Source organism: Callospermophilus lateralis, chromosome 5 (genome assembly GCF_048772815.1).
Source record: "Callospermophilus lateralis isolate mCalLat2 chromosome 5, mCalLat2.hap1, whole genome shotgun sequence".
Lineage (NCBI taxonomy): Eukaryota > Metazoa > Chordata > Mammalia > Rodentia > Sciuridae > Callospermophilus > Callospermophilus lateralis.
In genome coordinates this window covers 61,845,261-61,864,569 of record NC_135309.1, presented here as the reverse complement: position 1 = coordinate 61,864,569, position 19,309 = coordinate 61,845,261, and the positions used below count along the sequence as shown (strand labels likewise).

Below are 19,309 nucleotides of genomic sequence, written 5' to 3'. Positions count from 1 at the left end.
AAATAGAATGGAAAATAGTTTACAGTCTCTGACACTGATCTTCCCTTATGTCTTCAGTAAGGTTCCACGTGTGCTGATGGGATTCTATAAATACCAAGTAACAGCCAGAGGCATGGAATAGGGTATCACTTTGCAAAGAGAAGACAGACAGTTAAATGAGCCTTCAGGATTGAACATTTCAAACAGTTTTCACATGTGGCTTCTGAATACTGCTCTGAACAATTTTGAGGAGTTGGAACATGGCCTCTAATGTGCATGGTTTTGAAATTTTCCTTTAAGATGCCATTATAAGCCGCAATAAAGCATTTCAGTGTGCTCTCACACCTCAAAGTAGGTTATGTTTATTCAATGACTGCTTACTATGTCATATCTTTGGACTTAAAAACAGCTGCTATAATTGCAAACCTTTAAAAAGTGGTATATGTAATTCTCTTTTTGGAGTTTTCATTGAAGAGAGGAATAACCCTGATATATGAATAATGTTGAAAGGAATTAGTGGTCTAGAGAATTCCACTCACATTCCAAACAAGAAGTCAGATAAAATATCTATGTATTTTTCCTTTTATAACATATTGTCAATACTCTCTGCTTAATTTAGTTCTACAGATGACTTGAACATTTGATACCAATCTTCCTTCCTGGTGTATACCCTCGAGACAGTGACATTGTAGTGATCCATGTAACGTGCCAGTACTTGGCAGACAGACTCTGTCTTGATTTAAGAGACCAACCCTTTCCAAGATATGCATTAGAGATGGATTCCAGCCAAATTTCAGTAAACATACAGTATGTAAAATACCTGAATGTTAAAACCACACATCTCTTTTCTTTAAATGTTCACTATTTCATTGATATTCCACATTCAATTCACCTAGTCATACATTCATGCATTACATAAGAAGAACAGATATAACCACTTGTATTCTGAGGTGTCATGTATTATTAGAAATTGAGACTTTTAAAAAGAACTGCATATGTCATTGTCTTCTACAGTGCTGTAACACACGAAGACTAGTTATTGTTGTCTATATCATTCATCACACAAAGGTATGTGCTTAATTGATCAGAATCACAAACGTATCAGAGAAGATAACCTGTAAAATGCCAACACAACCACAGTGAAATATCACCTCCCTCCAGTTAGAATGGTTATTACCAAAGAAACCAAAAAGCAAGTGCTGGTGAGGATGTGTACACCAGAGAAGCCTATTGGTGTAAATGTATATCAGAACAACCATTCTGGAAAGTTGTATCAAAAAGGGGCTAAATGCATGAAATGGAGGAAGGATAGCATCTTCAACAAATGGTGCTGGGAAAACTGGAAATCCATATGCAACAAAATGAAACTGAATCCCTTTCTCTCGCCATGCACAAAAGTTAACTCAAAATGAATCAAGGAGCTTGGTATCAAATCAGAGACTCTGCATCTGATAGAAGAAAAAGTTGGCTACGATCTACATACTGTGGGGTTGGGCTCCAAATTCCTCAATAGGACACCCATAGCACAAGAGTTAATAACTAGAATCAACAAATGGGACTTACTCAAACTAAAAAGTTTTTTCTCAGCAAAAGAAACAATAAGAGAGGTAAATAGGGAGCCTACATCCTGGGAACAAATCTTTACTCCTCACACTTCAGATAGAGCCCTAATATCCAGACTATACAAAGAACTCAAAAAATTAAACAATAAGAAAATGAATAACCCAATCAACAAATGGGCCAAGGACCTGAACAGACACTTCTCAGAGGAGGACATACAATCAATCAATAAGTACATGAAAAAATGCTCACCATCTCTAGCAGTCAGAGAAATGCAAATCAAAACCACCCTAAGATACCATCTCACTCCAGTAAGATTGGCAGCCATTAGGAAGTCAAACAACAACAAGTGCTAGCGAGGATGTGGGGAAAAGGGTACGCTTGTACATTGCTTGTGGGACTGCAAATTGGTGCAGCCAATTTGGAAAGCAGTATGGAGATTTCTTGGAAAGCTGGGAATGGAACCACCATTTGACCCAGCTATTCCCCTTCTCGGTCTATTCCCTAAAGACATAAAAAGAGCATGCTACAGGGACACTGCTACATCCATGTTCATAGCAGCACAATTCACAATAGCAAGACTGTGGAACCAACCTAGATGCCCTTCAATAGACAAATGGATTAAAAAAATGTGGCATTTATACATAATGGAGTATTACTCTGCATTAAAAAATGACAAAATCATAGAATTTGCAGGGAAATGAATGGCATTAGAACAGATTATGCTAAGTGAAGCTAGCCAATCCCTAAAAAACAAATGCCAAATGTTTTCTTTGATATAAGGAGAGTAACTAAGAACAGAGTTGGGAGGAAGAGCATGAGAAGAAGATTAACATTAAACAGGGGTGAGAGGTGGGAGGGAAAAGGAAAGAGAAGGGAAATTGCATGGAAATGGAAGGAGACCCTCATGGTTATACAAAATTACATACAAGAGGAAGTGAGGTGAAAGGGGAAAAAAACAAGGGGGAGAAATGAATTACAGTAGATGGGGTAGAGAGAGAAGATGGGAGGGGAGGGGATGGGAGATAGTAGAGGATAGGAAAGGCAGCAGAATACAACAGACACTAGTATGGCAATATGTAAAACAGTGGATGTGTAACCGATGTGATTCTGCAATCTGTATACGGAGTAAAAATGGGAGTTCATAACCCACTTGAATCAAAGTGTGAAATATGATATGTCAAGAACTATGTAATGTTTTGAACAACCAACAATAAAAATTAAAGAAAAAAAAAAGAAAGTTGTATCAAGTTTCATCAAAAAGTAAAAATAGAACTACCATATGATCTAGTAGCCCCACTTCTGGGAATATATCCAAGGGAAAAGAAATCAGCATGTCCAAGAAACACCTGCGCTCCCATGTTCATTGCAGTGCCATTCATGATAGCCAAGCAATGGAAACAACCTAAGTGTCCATCAGCTGATGAGTGGATAAAGAAAATGTGGTCCAGATACACAGTGGAATATTATTTAATCATAAAAGGAATGAAATCCTGTCATTGCAACAACATGGATGGAACTTGAGATCATTATATTATGTGAAATAAGCCAGGTACAAAAAGACAAACACCACATTATCTCACTCATTTGTGAAATCTCAGAGAAAAATTGACCTCATGGGAGTTGAGAGTAGAATGATTAAAGATTTACAGGAATTTACAACAGCATAGATAGGTCCCATATAGTTTTCATTAGTTTCCCCACTGATTATTGGACTATAGTAGCAAACCCAGGAACTGGCGTTGGTATATTTGTGTGTCTAATTTTATGCCATGTTATCACATACATAGATATGTGTCACCACTGCCATAACCAAGTTATTGAACTATTCCATCAGCACAAAGGTATTCTTCATGCTCCCCCTTTATAGTCATACCCATCCTTTTCCCCATCACCAGCCGTAATCCCTCACAACCACTAATTTGTTTTACTTCTCTATAATTTTGTCATTTAAAAAATATTATCTCAATGGAATGATATAATTTATTTTTCTGACATTGGCATTTCTCACCCACCATAATGCCTGTGATCTCTCCAATTGTTGCATGTGCCAATAGTTAGTTCTTTATAATTGCTTAATAATATTCTGTTACTCAGGAATACAATTTCTGTGTTATGTTAAAAATAGATTGAGTTATTTAAGAAACTGCCAAAATGTTTGTCCAAAGTGGCTTCAGCATTTTACATTCCTACCAGCAATGTCTGAGAGATCCAGGTTGTCCTCATCTTCACCCAGAATTTGGTGTTAAACTTATTTTTTTTTACTTCAGTTGTTTTAACAGATATGCAGTAACATTGCACTATATTTAAAAAATGTATTGTTGTTAGTGTTTCTTGTCATTATATACAATAAAGGTAGAAAAAATAAAGTTGTCAAATATCTAGAAGATAATCTATAACAGTACTATTGTAGAACACTCTGCAAGCCTAGAAGTAAACTTAAGATGTTGGAGAGGTGGTTGGTCATACCTTCATCCAGAACAGCTTGCCACTGAAGAACATGCTTTGGGTATGAAGTCCTAACACTATAGGCCTGACATTGCCAGTCTCTGAATCCAGGCAAACCTGCAGGACAAGGTGGATTCTCACATATTCTGTACTGTTTTCTGGGACCATTACAATCCCTTGCTTCAGAACCTAGCCTAGAAAAGACAGTACAAATAATTAATTTTACCTTTTTTTGTGATAACTATCAACTTAAAAAATTAAAAGCCATTATATTAAAAACATATAACACCTCATATTAAAACCTATTTTTGAAAGCTTGGACACACTAACTGCTTGATAGTAATAGGAAATGCACAGTTTATTTTTAAAATTAAAATAGAGGAAAAAGGGGCAGAAGTTAGTGGTAAAAGAGAATGCCTATAATTCCCATGAGGAAGTTTGGCTCTTAGAATCACTAAGCACTTGTTTTCATATAAATTATTTAAAACTGCTTGTGACTGAATTGTGCCACCAGGCTCCACACTGACAGTCAAAGCTAACAGGCTGAAATGTCCTTCTCACAGTTTCCTGGGACCTTTCTAGGAGTGATGGCATTGAACAAGCTGATCTTTAATAATCCCTGTTTGCACATGTGCTCAACATACTTTTGTTTTTCATTAGTTTTAGCTTATATCATCATTAATTTTGCTCATTTCCTGCCTTTCTTTCTTATCATCTTCCTGTAATTATATAGTTCCCTTAAATGTTCACTTAACTTTGAAACATATATATTATTTGATTTACTCAACAAAATCTTCTTTTGTAGCTTTCATTAATTATTTTCAAAATGGCTGGATCATTATTTAGTTTTTAAAAAGGGGCTTTACCTAAAATATTTCCAGGAACTTTTCTAAGTTTTCTACAGTGACATAGTGTTTGAGGGGTTCTGTTTGCTTTTCTACATGGTTTATTGGTAAAAAAAAAAAAAAAACAAAAAAAAAACAAAAAAAAAAAACCTCTACATTTCAATATGGAAGAAAAAAAAATCCACCCTCCCCCAATCCAAGAACTTGGAATTTACCCAGGACATGTGCGCTCTCGACTGCTGGTCCCAGCACTGCAGGTTCGGCTACAGGAACTCCAGACACTCCACTCTCCAGCCAGGTGTTCAGGTGTTGAGGTCCTGCTGGTACATTCTCCAGCCTTACACCACTATTCCAAAAGTTATGTCTTAGGTGAACAAATCAGGGCACAACTGAAAATCAATCACTGGCCTAACAGTCAATGGAATTAATGCAAGTGAATTAGGTCTACTCTGGCACAAAACATGTGGAATTAAAAAAAAGAAATTGGAGTTTTCTTTTTGTCGTAGTATTATAATGGTCTGGTTCCCACAGTACTATTGTCAGATAATAAAGTCTTGTCATCAAAGCAGTTCAAAGATATGTGTTCTGTTAGTACTTGTGATAGAGACAGGGTGGAAGTGCTGGAAGCAGAATTTGAGGTTGCACATCCAGAAAAAAAATAACAACATTTTTTAGCAAGAGATTATAATTTAAAAGGGACAGAAGGTGCATAGTCATGTTTCAGAATAAAAAAACAATAATTAAACATTTTCTATAATTAGCTTGGTTGAAGCAGACATTTCAGAAAATTCATCAATTTTCATTTGAAAAATCAATAATTTGGGGTACTCTATTTCCTTGTAATTAAGAAATATGATTTCCTTATAACACTTCATTTTTTTTCCCTGCTGAAAGTGTCCACATTAAAGTCAAACATTCTTTTGAAAGTCAAGTTTGTCTGAAAGATGGGAAATTAGACTCTGAAATTCTGTCACTTTGTTCCACTTATTCTATATATATTAAATGTGAAAGATAACCATGAAAGAAGAGAAAGAACTATTGTCATTATCTTTTTTTATTTTCATTAACTTAAAACAAAAGCAGCAATAGGCTGTTCTTGTAGTCATGGAAGATGATATGGACAAGAGTATAATCATCTCTCTGAATTCCTGAAAATCAGATAGATGATGATTACAGCAAACACCTTAAAGTTAACAAAATCATGTAGAAAATACTAAGTTTAAATTAGAAACCTTTCTATTAGTGATTGTAAAGCAACAGGGTTGAGTAAGTTGATCCTTCTATCCCTCAATGATTTTCTACACTTAACAGAAGCAGGATTTACAAAGGATTTTGAGGGAATTGCAGATATGCTCTTAATCTCAACTCCTTCATTTCCAAGGTGTGAATGCAATACTTTTTACCTATTAGACGATTTTTAAGGGTTGAATGAAGCAATAAGCAGAAAGCATAAGGATTTAATGAAGGTCAACTATAGTAACACAAACACAATATTACTTATATCTTTACATTAATATTACTAATTATAGTTTATTCTAGAGATCTGATCAAAAATTCTCTTCATCCTTCAGCAGTTTTTATTTAGATTTATTTTGAGAATATATGTTTTTTTTTTTTTTAAGGAGATCAAGATGCACCAAAAATTCAGCCCCTATAGATTTTCTTTAATAATAACAAATTTTAAATCAAATCTCTTTTAAATTGAAATGTTTTAAATATAGGCTTGGAAAAATAAACCTCAATAATTCAAAATGCATCCACATGCTAAGACTGTCATTAAATAAATTGGAATTTTGTAGGAAGATGTATTCTAAAAATTAAAAAAGGAGGAAAAAGTAGACCATGTGAAAACTTGCATGATTTCTGGCTTTAAGGATTTAACAATGTTATGCCATTCATGGAAAAAATCCAAGGTAAAAGCTGTCAAACTTCAATTGGTCACAGTGTTTTGGCCTTCTTGAAGGGTGTTTATTTTTCCCAGAGTGCATATCACAGCTCTTTGCCCATTTAGCAGCACGCTGGCATTGAAAGGCTGGGCTAGAGTTCATAGGAGACTAAAAATATTCTGAGAAGGACTGGGATCTAGACTTGCATATAATTTAAACTAGATCACCTCTGGCAGATGAAGAAAAATGGAAACAGATATACCAGCTAATGTGCATACACAGATCAGTGAAACTGAAAGGCAGACTACTCTAAGAGTTAAAATTTGTCACCTTGCTGATAACCAGATCTTGGAATAAAACGAGAGGAGAGGGGGCTGCTATGTTTCAACACTGAGAAAAGTGTTAAATGCTTTTGCTTAAATTATTATGCAATACATTCCACTGGATTCATATAAAACTGATCCTAATGATGCTTTCCATAAATTTTCTAGTACCATGTTTTGTATCATACATTTACATTTTTTAGACTCAAAAAAGATATCACATATGGTTTAAAAAACTCAAAATTATTCTTATCTGAAAAATTCAATCTGATTTATGAAAATGTTAAAGTAATATATAATATTGACAATTATAGGACAGTACATGATATAAAAAATCTGATCACAATTCTATTCTACCTAATTTTTTTTTATGTGGTCTTGTCTGGGAAATTTACGAGAACACACAGTTGAATAAGGGTCATGGAGATGTCAGCGTAGCCTGATCATTCTCTAAGCACTCTCAGGAAGACAGAAGACGATGAAGCAAGTCAAAAAGATCTCTACATATACACAGTGAAACTATGGTGACATTACAGGTTTCATTATTTCCAATAATAAATGATGATAGAAATATGGAGAATATGAATTGAGGAAAGTAAATAACAAAAATATCTTACACAGAATCCTTCAAATAGTCTAAAATTCTAGTAAATGGCTATTAAACTCTTCATTCCTTGAAAACACTGTAAGTATAAAACAACATACATTTATTGGTTTTTTACTAAATTATTTATCAGTTCTTTCATCTTTAAAAATATAAACGTAAGCACATTTACAATGGTATCGTGAATTGTAAAGTGATAGAAATTGTACAAAGATGATGGTACAATGAGAAAAGGAGGAAAAAGAAAACAGGTTGCATTAAATTTGAAAAATGCTGCCTGTAAATAATATATGAGTCTCTATTTTCAAAATCATTGTGAACTATGGAGTTCAGTAGATATCTTCTCTGACATAATCACATACTTGTAGATAAACTAGATTTATATAGCTTCAGTTGTAGCTCAGTAGTAGAGCTATTGTCTGGCCTATGTGAGGCACTAGGTTCAATCCTCAGCACCACATAAAAAACAAATAAATAATAAAATAGAGGTATTCTATTCAACTATAACTAAAAAAATATTTTTAAAAAAGTTCATTTAACAACTCTATATTGTTATAAATTTCAAAATCCCTCAGCTTTGTCTCTTGGTTTTCAATGCACCAAGCTAGCAGTAATGTTTAGTGTGGGGTTGCAAGCACTCAAATATCTTAGCACTATGGCAGATGATAGCAGAGTGTTGAAAGCTCTTTATGGGATGGCTCCCACAACAGCTGGAACATGTGGACCTTTGAAAAATCCCACATGGCCAGAGGAACTGAGAAGTTCAGTAGTGATTTCAATATACAAACCTCTCCAGGAATATCATTAATGCAATTTTAAGGAAATAAAACATTTACTTTTGATAAGTAATTATAGTTTTGATTACTGAAAGAATAAGTTCACTTTAAACATCTCAAGGAAGCAAATTATTCTCAAAAATATGAGAAGGAAAATAACACAGTGAACAGATATTCAGTGTGCCAGATAATAAAAATGAAGAAATTTTATATTGCTGAAGTAGAACTGAGTAAGACGAATGGCTTTTGTGATGTTTAAGGACTTAGGGATGAAGGTTTGGTTATCTCTTCATATTACTGCTTTTTGGAGATGATGAAAATTATTGCTGGTACAGGGTTTTATAATTCAAGCAATAAATTACTTAGTGTAGTATCATGAGACTTGCCTGATATACACACATTGTTACACCTCTGTGTATAATTTAAGGAAAAAAAATAAAACAGATCCAACTTCTCACTCTCTATTTAAGCTCATAGAAAAATATTTGGTACAGTCTATAAACAATGGACAGATATTTCACAGAAGTTTCCTCCAAGGAGCCATTTTCTTACAGATTGTATCTGGTGATAAAACATTTCTGGTCTTTTCAGAAACAGTTTCAACTTTAATAATTTGCACTTTTTTAAATTAAAAAATCATAGAACTAATAAGTGACTCTGTCCTTATATCAAACCATCCAGATATGTATGGAGAAAAGTTGCATTCAACCTCATCTCCTGTGGCCTGACTCCTACTCCCCAATCTCATTTCCCTCCCCAAAGAGTAACTTCTACTTACAGTTTGCACTTTATGTTTTCAAACTATTTTCTGAGCTTAAAACTGTACACTACATGTGTATGTGTATTCACATGTGTACACAAACTGCATTTTCCTTGATGGTATTAACTAGTATCAAATTTTCTGACATGCCTATAATAACATCCATGTCTTATATATCTCTTCATGCTAGTTCTTGTATATCTACCTCATTTAAAAAAATAAACTATACTGTAACTATTCCTCTCACTAAGAATATTTTTTTAAAGAGAGAGAGAGAGAGAGAAAGAGAGAGAGAGAGAGAGAGAGAGAGAGAGAGAGAGAGAGAGAGAATCTTTTTCTTTTTTTTTTTGTAGATGGACACAACACAATGCCTTTATTTTTATGTGGTGCTGAGAATCGAACCCGGGTCGCGCCTGTGCTAGGCGAGCGCTCTACCACTGAGCCACGATCGAGCCTAAGAGTATTTTTTTAAAAAAATTCATCATTAAAAAGTGCATGTTAACATAGGCTTCTTTGCATGGGAGGATGTGTATGTATGTGTGTATGTGTGTCTTCTTGCACATGAATAAATACATATGAAGATTTTCTAGAAGTAGAATTCCTGTATTTCCATCCACTTTTAAATTGTATTTTTAAACTAGCACTTCACATAACAATTCCTTCTTAATTCACATAAGTAATCTGTAAAGTTTTTGTTGCTGTTTACTTTCAAATGTAATAAATATCCATACTTTCCAGAGGTGAGGTTTCTGATTTCACAATTCATCAATAAATCCCCCATTCTTTTATAAAATACAAATTGAAAAATCATGGAGTATTTCTTTTGATGAAATTAACTATAAGTACATATGGCATCTACCTACTTCATATTCTTCAAAGGACAATTATTTTTTTAGCATCAATTATTTTGACCTTAAAATGTATACTAACAAGTTCCTAAAATATTATGAACCACATTAAATTATACTAGTCAAATATTGATTAATCTCCAAATATCAATTTGAATATTTTATTTAAAACGCTAACTTGACAAGGAAAAATATACTCTGGTCTGCTGAGACAACTTGGAACATTCGTCAGTGCCCTGAAAAATTTTATCATTTATACTATTATCTGTGCTTATTTTATTTTCAAAAATAATAAACATTCATACTCTTCTGTTTAATTTAAATAGTTAAAACATATGAATCACGTTTTGGTTAAAAAAATTATATATATATATATAACGCTTTATATTACCATAATGAACAACAATAAAACATACCTTCTCCATATTAACAAAGAACCATGAATTTGAAAAAAATGTAAAAGTTAAAATTAAAGGTAGAGAAAATATTAATACTTGTGTATACATGGAAATAATTCCACCAATGTCAAGATGGATGTATATTTAACTGACAAGAGAAAATGCAAGTTTTCCAAGTTTCATTTCATATTTTTATTAAATTCAAGCAACACTCATCACTTACCTTACCAGAGTCACATTCTGTCCCATCCATTGGTGGATCAAGTTTAGTTTTGCATTCTTTCTCACCTTCTACCTTGCACCATAATCCCGTACAAATAACATGCTGCAAATAAGGGCAAAATAATTAATCAGGGGACAGTATCAGAGTTTTTTAGTTTAAGTCAATAATTTTTGAGAAAGTTATTTGATAGGGACAACAAAATGATTTGAATAAAAATATACTTCAGGTACTCTTAATATTAAACATAAATGAAAGAGTATATAATGTGTTTATAGTGATAGATTGATACAATATAAAAAATTTGTTTAATAAAGCTAAATATTTTAAAATTTCTTTAAAATACACACGGTTATGCAAGACTATGTTTGGACTATGGGAAATTTTAAACTAAAAGAATCATTGTTTATATCTTGATATGTACCAAGCTGGAAGAATACATGTTTGTTTCTGTGATGTGAATTCAGTGTCTCCTTGCCTAAAGTTTATCCTCACTTGAACTCTGCTATATGCTTTGTGCCATGGTTAGCACATATGGCCTTGATGCTCAACACAATACAGGCTCTGCTACAATTGTTTTCAGTCATTTTTACCTCGGTATGAATGCATTTTGCACCTTTGGGATACAATAAAATTTTTCTAGGGAAAATCTAAAGGGAATTTATATATATATATATATATATATATATATATATATATATATATATATATATATATTAGAATAAAGTAGCTGAGACATGGTGACAATAAAATAAGCGAGTTGAGTAAATACAAGAGGGAAGAGATGTAGCCACTGCAACCACCGCAGCCACCACTGTAATGACAGCCAGCCCAGAAACATTTACTTCTGTAAGATGGCTGAGGTTCTTCAAACTCAAGCATATGTTAACAAATTGCAGAGAGGGTTGGGGATGTGGCTCAAGCGGTAGTGCGCTCGCCTGGCATGCATGCGGCCCGGGTTCCATCCTCAGCACTACATACAAATAAAGATGTTGTGTCCGCTGAAAACTAAAAAATAAATATTAAAAATTCTCTCTCTCTCTTTCTATTTCTCTTGCTCTCTCTTTAAAAAAATAAATAAATAAGAAATTGCAGAGAAATATGAAATCTATGGCAGATATTCAAAGATGATTAAAGTAGCTAATCTTTAGTGCCCAGAAAGATGCACAAAGCTGGAGATAAAGTCAATAAGACAGGACGAGTGAATGTAAGTGACACAGTCATGGCAAGGTGAGAAGGCCTGTGTAGTGGGGAAAGGTGTCTACAGCAGTACTCCTTCACTACAGTTTTACTTCTCCCATCTTTAATTACCCATGGTCTATGACAGTTTGAAACTATTAAACAGAAAACCCATAAAATAAACAATTCATAAATTTTATTTTATTTTTTGTTTTTAATTTGTTCCTTTTAGTTTGACATTAGGATTCATTTTGACATGATTATAAAAGCATGAGATACAATTTGCTCTAATTCAGCCCCTAGTACTTCCCCTTTCCCTCTCCTCCTCCCTCCCCATTCTAATTATTCTAATTTATTGTTAGTTATTGTTAATCTCTCATTGTACCCAATTTATTAATTAAATTTTGTTGTTGTTGTAGGAAAGATATAGTAATATGTACAGGAATCCATACTATTCTTGGTTTCAGTCACCCGCTTTGCTTTGGAAAGTATCACCCACAGATAAAAGTCAGAAGAGCAGAAATGAAAAGACGCAGTGAAGAACAGACTGAAAATTTGGAAGAGGAAGTTAATAATTCTGTGAGATTGCCTCTGTGTACTACATGGAATGAATTTATGTCTTTTTGTTTTTTCAAAAGAAAAAAAGAAGGAGAAAAAAAAATACCAGGAAAGACTAGGAATCCAATATTTGTAGATAAAAAGGAAGACACTGAGCAATTGATATGTGGGTCTGTAAGTAAAAAGCCTATTTTAGGAGGATTACTCTGATGGGTTTGTTCAAAACAGATTAACATCACAGCAAAATTATGAGCCATTTTATCAGATACATTGGGAAGAATATATATAATGTCTCAAAAACATATCTGTTACAACTGTAACATTGAACTTGTATTTCCTAGAATATTATTTTCCTATCTTCATTTGTTTTAATATTTAGATTTACAAATTTGTTTGTAAGGTCCTAAATTCAAAATTCTATTATAAAGAGTCTGAAAATTTTTATTTACCTAATTTTATCTGCTGTGACAGACATTTTCTCTCTTTCAAAATGTTTCACACAAATATGTTATATGTAAGATATGATTGATTTAACTAATGTGCTTTTTATTTGCATGCATCTTTCTAAGAAAAAAATATCTAGAAAATTATTTTAAAGAATGCCCAAATAATGTTGTTCTTTTGCAATATTTTAAACTCTTGGAAATAAATAAAGTGGCCAATTGTTCATCATATATGGCTTATAAACACATTTTTATATTGGCTGACAGATCTCTGAACTAAGGATTTAATTCCTCAATATCTTCCCTCTTTTAAGACATTCTATCAAAAATCTTTCTATAACTAAAAAATCAAATGTTAAATTTCCACTGAACAACTGCTTTATTTCTATTCAGTAAAGCTCAGTTGCGCTAAAACAAGACTCATTTTAATGTCAAGTTCATTAGTTTACCAATGCATATTGACCTAAAATCAAACTTTTTACACTGTCATTTTAGAAGAGTACTTGTTTGTTGAACACTGTTGGTGGTCTAAATTCTGACCTTCCACCATGTTCTGCTATTCAAAACAGCAGGTACTCTAATTGATTCCCACTTGAGGCACCAAGAGCATAAAAAGCAAACTTGGCAGTTTTTCAAGATAAGCACAGTCACATAGAATAAATGACTCTTAGAGGAGAGCTTTTGTACACTTTCTGTTTTGCAGGTCTAGAGATCTTATGGTGAATAAGTTACAGTTTCAGTCTTGAAAGTAACTTTTATCCAGGAGTTCAAACTGAACTGTCAAAATTAAGGGAAGAAAATGTTGAAGAAATGGTATAGATTGTTTTCACCTTTAAAAAGTGAAATGCCTCAGATGTGTGATATTAGAGCTATGAATGAATGAATACCAAACCCTTTTCCAGAGGTAGAGTGGGTGTTGTTAGAACAAAACACTCAACACTCTACATGTGTTACATACACAAATCACATGCTTTTTTCAATTTGGTTAGCGAAACTTCTTAATATCACTTAAGAAAAGAATTTTAAAACTAAAAATGCTTTGCATGGTAAAGTATAAGAGAAATGCATAACTCTACTAACTCTACTTTCTTTTTTAGCAAGCTGAAAAAATATAATATTCATTTTTTTATTCTTCTATATGAAAAATATCACTAAAAGAACATCAAATGAATTAGAATATTTATCTCACATAGGCTTTTAGCAAGTTTGCATAAATATACTACAATATATTTTTAAATGAAAGGTTAGTTGTTCCTATAGAAAATCATAAAAATTTCTCTTCAAAGATGATCTGTATCCATGTTTTTATGACAAATAGTTCCATTAGGTTGTTCTGATAAAACAATATTAAATAATCTACCTGGAAGTAATAACCCTTGATCAGATAACTCCTTGCTCTTTCACCTACTGCTCTTCAATAGACAATTTCAATAACTCAACATTTTATAGAAAACATAATTCAGTTAGAACAATGCTTTATAATATACTTTTTCAATCACAGAACACATCATTATCCTACAACTACTGGTGAGTTAAAGCTGATTGTTAATCCCACAAAGAATACACCTGGTCCAAAAATGAATGGTCTTTCAAGAAACCTGGATTCCCAACTCACATAAACTCCCTAGAGAAAAGAAAAACCAGACATAACTTCTAAACACATTTTATGATACCAAAGCCATATAGGAATTTAAAAAGAAAGCAAAAAGAGTGATCTATTCCATTTATTAACTTAGATTTAAATATGCTAAACAAATTTAACAGGCTGAATAGAGCAACGCATGCATGACACAGTTCAAAGCAGCATGACCAAGTATATTCTCCAAAATATAAGGTTAGATTAATGTCAGGGATGTGATTAATGCAATCAAGATACATCAATAACTTTAAAAGCTATGATTTTATATCTATTCATACAAAATATGTGACCTAATTTAACATTCTTTAAAAATCTTACTAAATTAATCATTAAAGGAAGTTTACTTACCATTAAAGGATATTTATTTAAAAAAACTATAATAAACAGTGAAGTGTTGAAAATTTTAAGATTAGGAACATAGTGAAGATGACATCTTGGCACCAATGTAAGGAAGTGAATACACAAAGTATTCAATGAAACAGAGGGGGGTGGGGCAAAAACCTGTCAATCTAGATTCCGGAACTCAGATAAAATTTTATCAAGATTGAAGGTTAAATAAAGACCCTTTCAAGGGAACAAAAAAGGAGTGTTTACCACCAACAGATCTCTTGAAAAGATATTTCTAAATGATGTTCTTTAATACAAAGAAAGATGATCTCATAGGAAAGAAATGAGAAGCAATGATGAGCCCTGATAATACAACTATAAATCCAAATAAGATTGACTGTGAAATGTATGAGCAATTAAATTCTAACCATGAATTATAAATCTTCTTTTTAGTGGCTTTCAGAAATACTAGAAATCTAGTTTGTTTACATCGTAGAAACTGCATCCATTAGCACAGAGGATTTGGCCACTGTTGGTTAAGCAAGTTTGACATTTTCTCTTTCCCTCCTGTACTCCACTATGCTGTGGGACAGCCAGAGGCAGAAGCTGAGCAACAGGTATGGTATGGGAAGAAAAATAATCTATGCCCAACCAATGAATAACTCAGCAAGACACAAAGGACTCCTCAATAAATACATCAGGAAGTGTTAGAGAAAGCAAAGGAGCAAGAAGAAATTAATAGTAAGGACTGTCAATATCTATTAGTGGAAGCCCCCACGCAAAGAAAAGAATAAAAATAAGAAAGGACCTCATTGAAATATTTGAAAAGAAAAAGATCTAGAATTAAGGTAAGATCCTCTCTGGAATGGTGGATTAAGGTCTAAGAAGACCAACATTTCTTGTAGTTTATAACTCTAAACTGAGGACAGAATATGAAAAATTAACTTCCTAAAGTTCCAGAGAATGAACAAATGCAGAAAAAAAATTTTTTTTTGAGAGGAACTGAAAGAATCAGCAAAAAGTAAGTTAATCATCTTTACAACTTTGACTTCATGGTTGCCCATGCACAGAGCCTGACATTGGGTGGCCAAAACAATGGTGAAAAACATACCATTATGAAGAAAAAATTCAGGCTGTCTCTCTCCGGAGATGGCACACATTTACCCTGGAATGCTTATTCCTTGCTTTACACCAAAAAGATGTCTCCGTCTTTTTTGAGAGAGATGATATTTTTCTCTTAAATGTGTATTTGTTTCCTAAATAAATCTGCGTCTAAACAAACAAACAAAAAACACCTAAAATACGATATGAATAGTTAAAGCTGTCTAAGAAACTAAAGAAATCATCTGAGAGAGAGGAGAATAGGGGAGCCTACAGCTGTCATGGCACCTGACCTATGCATACATGGAACACATTATAAAGAGTCCAGATAAGAGAAGAGTGAACTGATTCCCAGCAGATGAAACAAAACATCCAGCCTGAATCTAACGAATTTAATTGCCTGTGAAAACAACAAAATTAAAGCACTCTTTGGAGTAATGAAAAAGAATTAAGAGTCTTTACAATAGTGGTCAGCAAACTTTTTCTGAAAGGTGTCAAATAGCATATATTTTATGATTATGGGTCATATGGACTCTGTTGAAACTATTCAACAGGCATTGCGGCCCCAAAGCAGCCACAGACAATACATGAACAAGTGCATTCCAGTAAAACTTTATTTACAAAAACCACTAACCGCTCCTACCAGGTTAAAGTTTGCCTATCCTTACTCTACAACAGAACATCACAATTTCTAGCATGTAATTAGAAATTATTTTCTTATGAAAAACCAGTAAAATGTGACTATTTATAAAAAAGAAAGAAATAATTTAACACTGAGATGATACATATTCTGAAATTTTCATAAAATTTAAAACTGGCTTTATTGATGTACTCAGCAGGGTAAAGTGAATTAACTTGTAAAGAATTAAAAGATATCTTTTAAAAAAGCAAATAAAATATTCATTTTAGATTGAAAAATACAATATGTGAAATAAAAATTGAATGTTGAGTAAACTTGAAAATAGGTCAAGGGAAATTATACGATCTAAATGAGAGAAATAAAATATTGAAAAATATGAAAAACTTACAGAATTTGTGGGGTAATATCAAAAGGTCTAGCAACAATAGCTCTATTATTTGATTAGCCTCCCCCTTTCTAAATAAAGTTTTATTGGAATATTTCCATGCTCATTCAGGTAAATATTATCTATGATTAATTTCAACTAGAACAACTGATTTGAGTTGCAATAATGGCCCTATTTTTGACAAGCTCATTAATTTATAATCCCAGACCCTGACCAAGCCACTAAAACAGGTAAAGAGTTAGGATTAAAATGTAATAAACAAAATAAGATTCTAAAAAGCATGAAAATAATGTTAAAAGAAAGCAGGAAGGAGGATGTGAGGGCAACCTGGCTCCGTCATCTGTCACCCCATTGATTAAGCTGATCTGGCAGGCTAGGTGGGTGTCCCCTTCCTCCCTCCTGGCTCCATGTGCGTCCCTCCCTAAGCTGCAGGCTCAGTGAAAGAGGAAAGCAGAAAGGGGACCAGAGAGAAATGATGAGTTAAAAAAGAAAGTATATTACCAAATACTAGACCTAAATCCAAAAATCAACAATTGAATATAAATGGATTAAATACCTCTCAATTGACAAGCCATAAATTATTAAACAGATTAAAAGTAAAATTCAACTATATGCTTACAGCAAAAAATTCAGTTTAAATATAAGTATATAAATAAATTTAAAATAAATTAAGGGCAAATGTTAAACTGCGTAAAAATTAAGAATATAAAAAATTATTAATATCAGATATAATAAACTTCAATATAATGATGCCACCAGGGATAAAAGGAACTCATCATAATAAAAAGGCTCAATTTACCAAGAAGACATAGAAATAATAACTATATTAGTGTCTAACAAAAGAATTCTATGATCAAAATATGATAGTAATGGGAACTGACAGTTACACAATCATGGTAGGATATTTAAATTCCCCATCTAAGCAGTTTATAGACCATCTAGAATGAAGTCAGATTACCTGAGCAACCTTACTAAGCACCTTGGCCTAAATGATATTTCTAAAACACTAGCCCTAACAATTACAGATGTAAATTCTGCCAAATATATATTGCACGTTCACCTGGACAGACTATAGACGGGTCTTACTGAATTTAAAATGATTAAAATTATACAGAGATTTTATTTATTTATTTTGGATCTAGGAGTACAAAAGGTGAATCTTACAGTAGGTAAATGCTTAAGTGTTCAAGAAAAACCACTTAAAATCATTACAAAGTTATTGTGCCACTTAAAAGTTCCAGCATCAGTATATGTGAATTTCAGTTCTAGTGGTTGTACATCATCAGCAATATCTTGATATTTTTTTTTGTTTTTCAACTGAAGACTTTCCAATGGGTATGCAGCCAGAGCTCTTATGGATTTTATTTGTATTTCTTAATGCAATGTTAATAATGTTGAGCATCTTTTAAGGCATGTTATATGTCTTCATTTCTGAATTGTTTGTTCAAATATTTTGCCGATTTTATTGAACTGAACAGTTTCTTTTAATAAGATCTACTTATCATAAATATTTTCTCCCATTCTGTGGCTTGCATTTTCATTTAATTAATAGAGTTTTTCTAAGAAGAAATAATTTTATTTTGATAAATTCAAACTATAATTTATTATTTTTTAATTTTTTCAGTTCATATTTTCTGATCTCTGACATTTTTCTTAAAGTTTTATAGTTTTACAGATTCCATGCTTAGGTCTATAGTACATTGGGGTTAATTTTGGCATATAATATGATTTAAATTTTGAGATGAAAATCCAGATGTCCCATAATTAATTGAAAGTTTCCCCTTTATCCACTAAATTTCCTTGTCCCTTTTTTGAAAATCAGTTGTACACATGTGAGAGTTTATGACTGGACTCTCTACTATATTTCAGCAATTAGTTTATCTCTCTGCCAATACCACACTCTAATACTGCAGATTTATATTGTCTTAAATAATATATTGTGTCTCCTCCAACTATTTTACAGTAAGCCTTAAGTCCAAATCCCTGTTGCCTCTGAAATTTCACAATGCCAAGTTATAGACTCAGTCTTTTAGAAGTCTTCACAATATACCTCATTTTAATGCCAGTCTGTACTTTGGATCAGATGAGAGGTTTTAGAAGGTACTACTTTTATTATATTTTTCTTTTTTTGAACCAGAGATTGAATCCAGGAGTGCTTAACCATTGAGCCACATTCCCAACCCTTTTTATAATTTATTTTCAGACAGGGTCTCACTAAGTTACTTAAGGCCTCACTAAATTGCTGAGGGTGGCTTTGAACTTGAGATCCTCATGCTCTGGCCTCTCAAGTTGATGGGATTACAGGCATGCACCACCATGCCTAGCAGTGGTACATATTTTGATGGAACAAGCAGATAAAGGAGAAATGTAAAACTGGGACTCACATGTTA

At 32.8% G+C, this 19,309-nt stretch overlaps 1 protein-coding gene across 1 annotated transcript in view; it reads right to left on the bottom strand.

The window, feature by feature from the left end:
- Adamts19 (ADAM metallopeptidase with thrombospondin type 1 motif 19) overlaps positions 1-19,309 on the bottom strand; it is a 268,784-nt gene that overhangs the window by 81,330 nt on the left and 168,145 nt on the right. The window contains exons 11-13 of the mRNA XM_076855917.2: positions 10,651-10,752; positions 5,048-5,178; positions 4,009-4,181 (exon numbers count right to left, since the gene is read on the bottom strand). Of these exons, the coding sequence (XP_076712032.2) occupies positions 4,009-4,181; positions 5,048-5,178; positions 10,651-10,752 (406 nt within the window). The remainder of the gene's footprint in view (positions 1-4,008; positions 4,182-5,047; positions 5,179-10,650; positions 10,753-19,309) is intronic.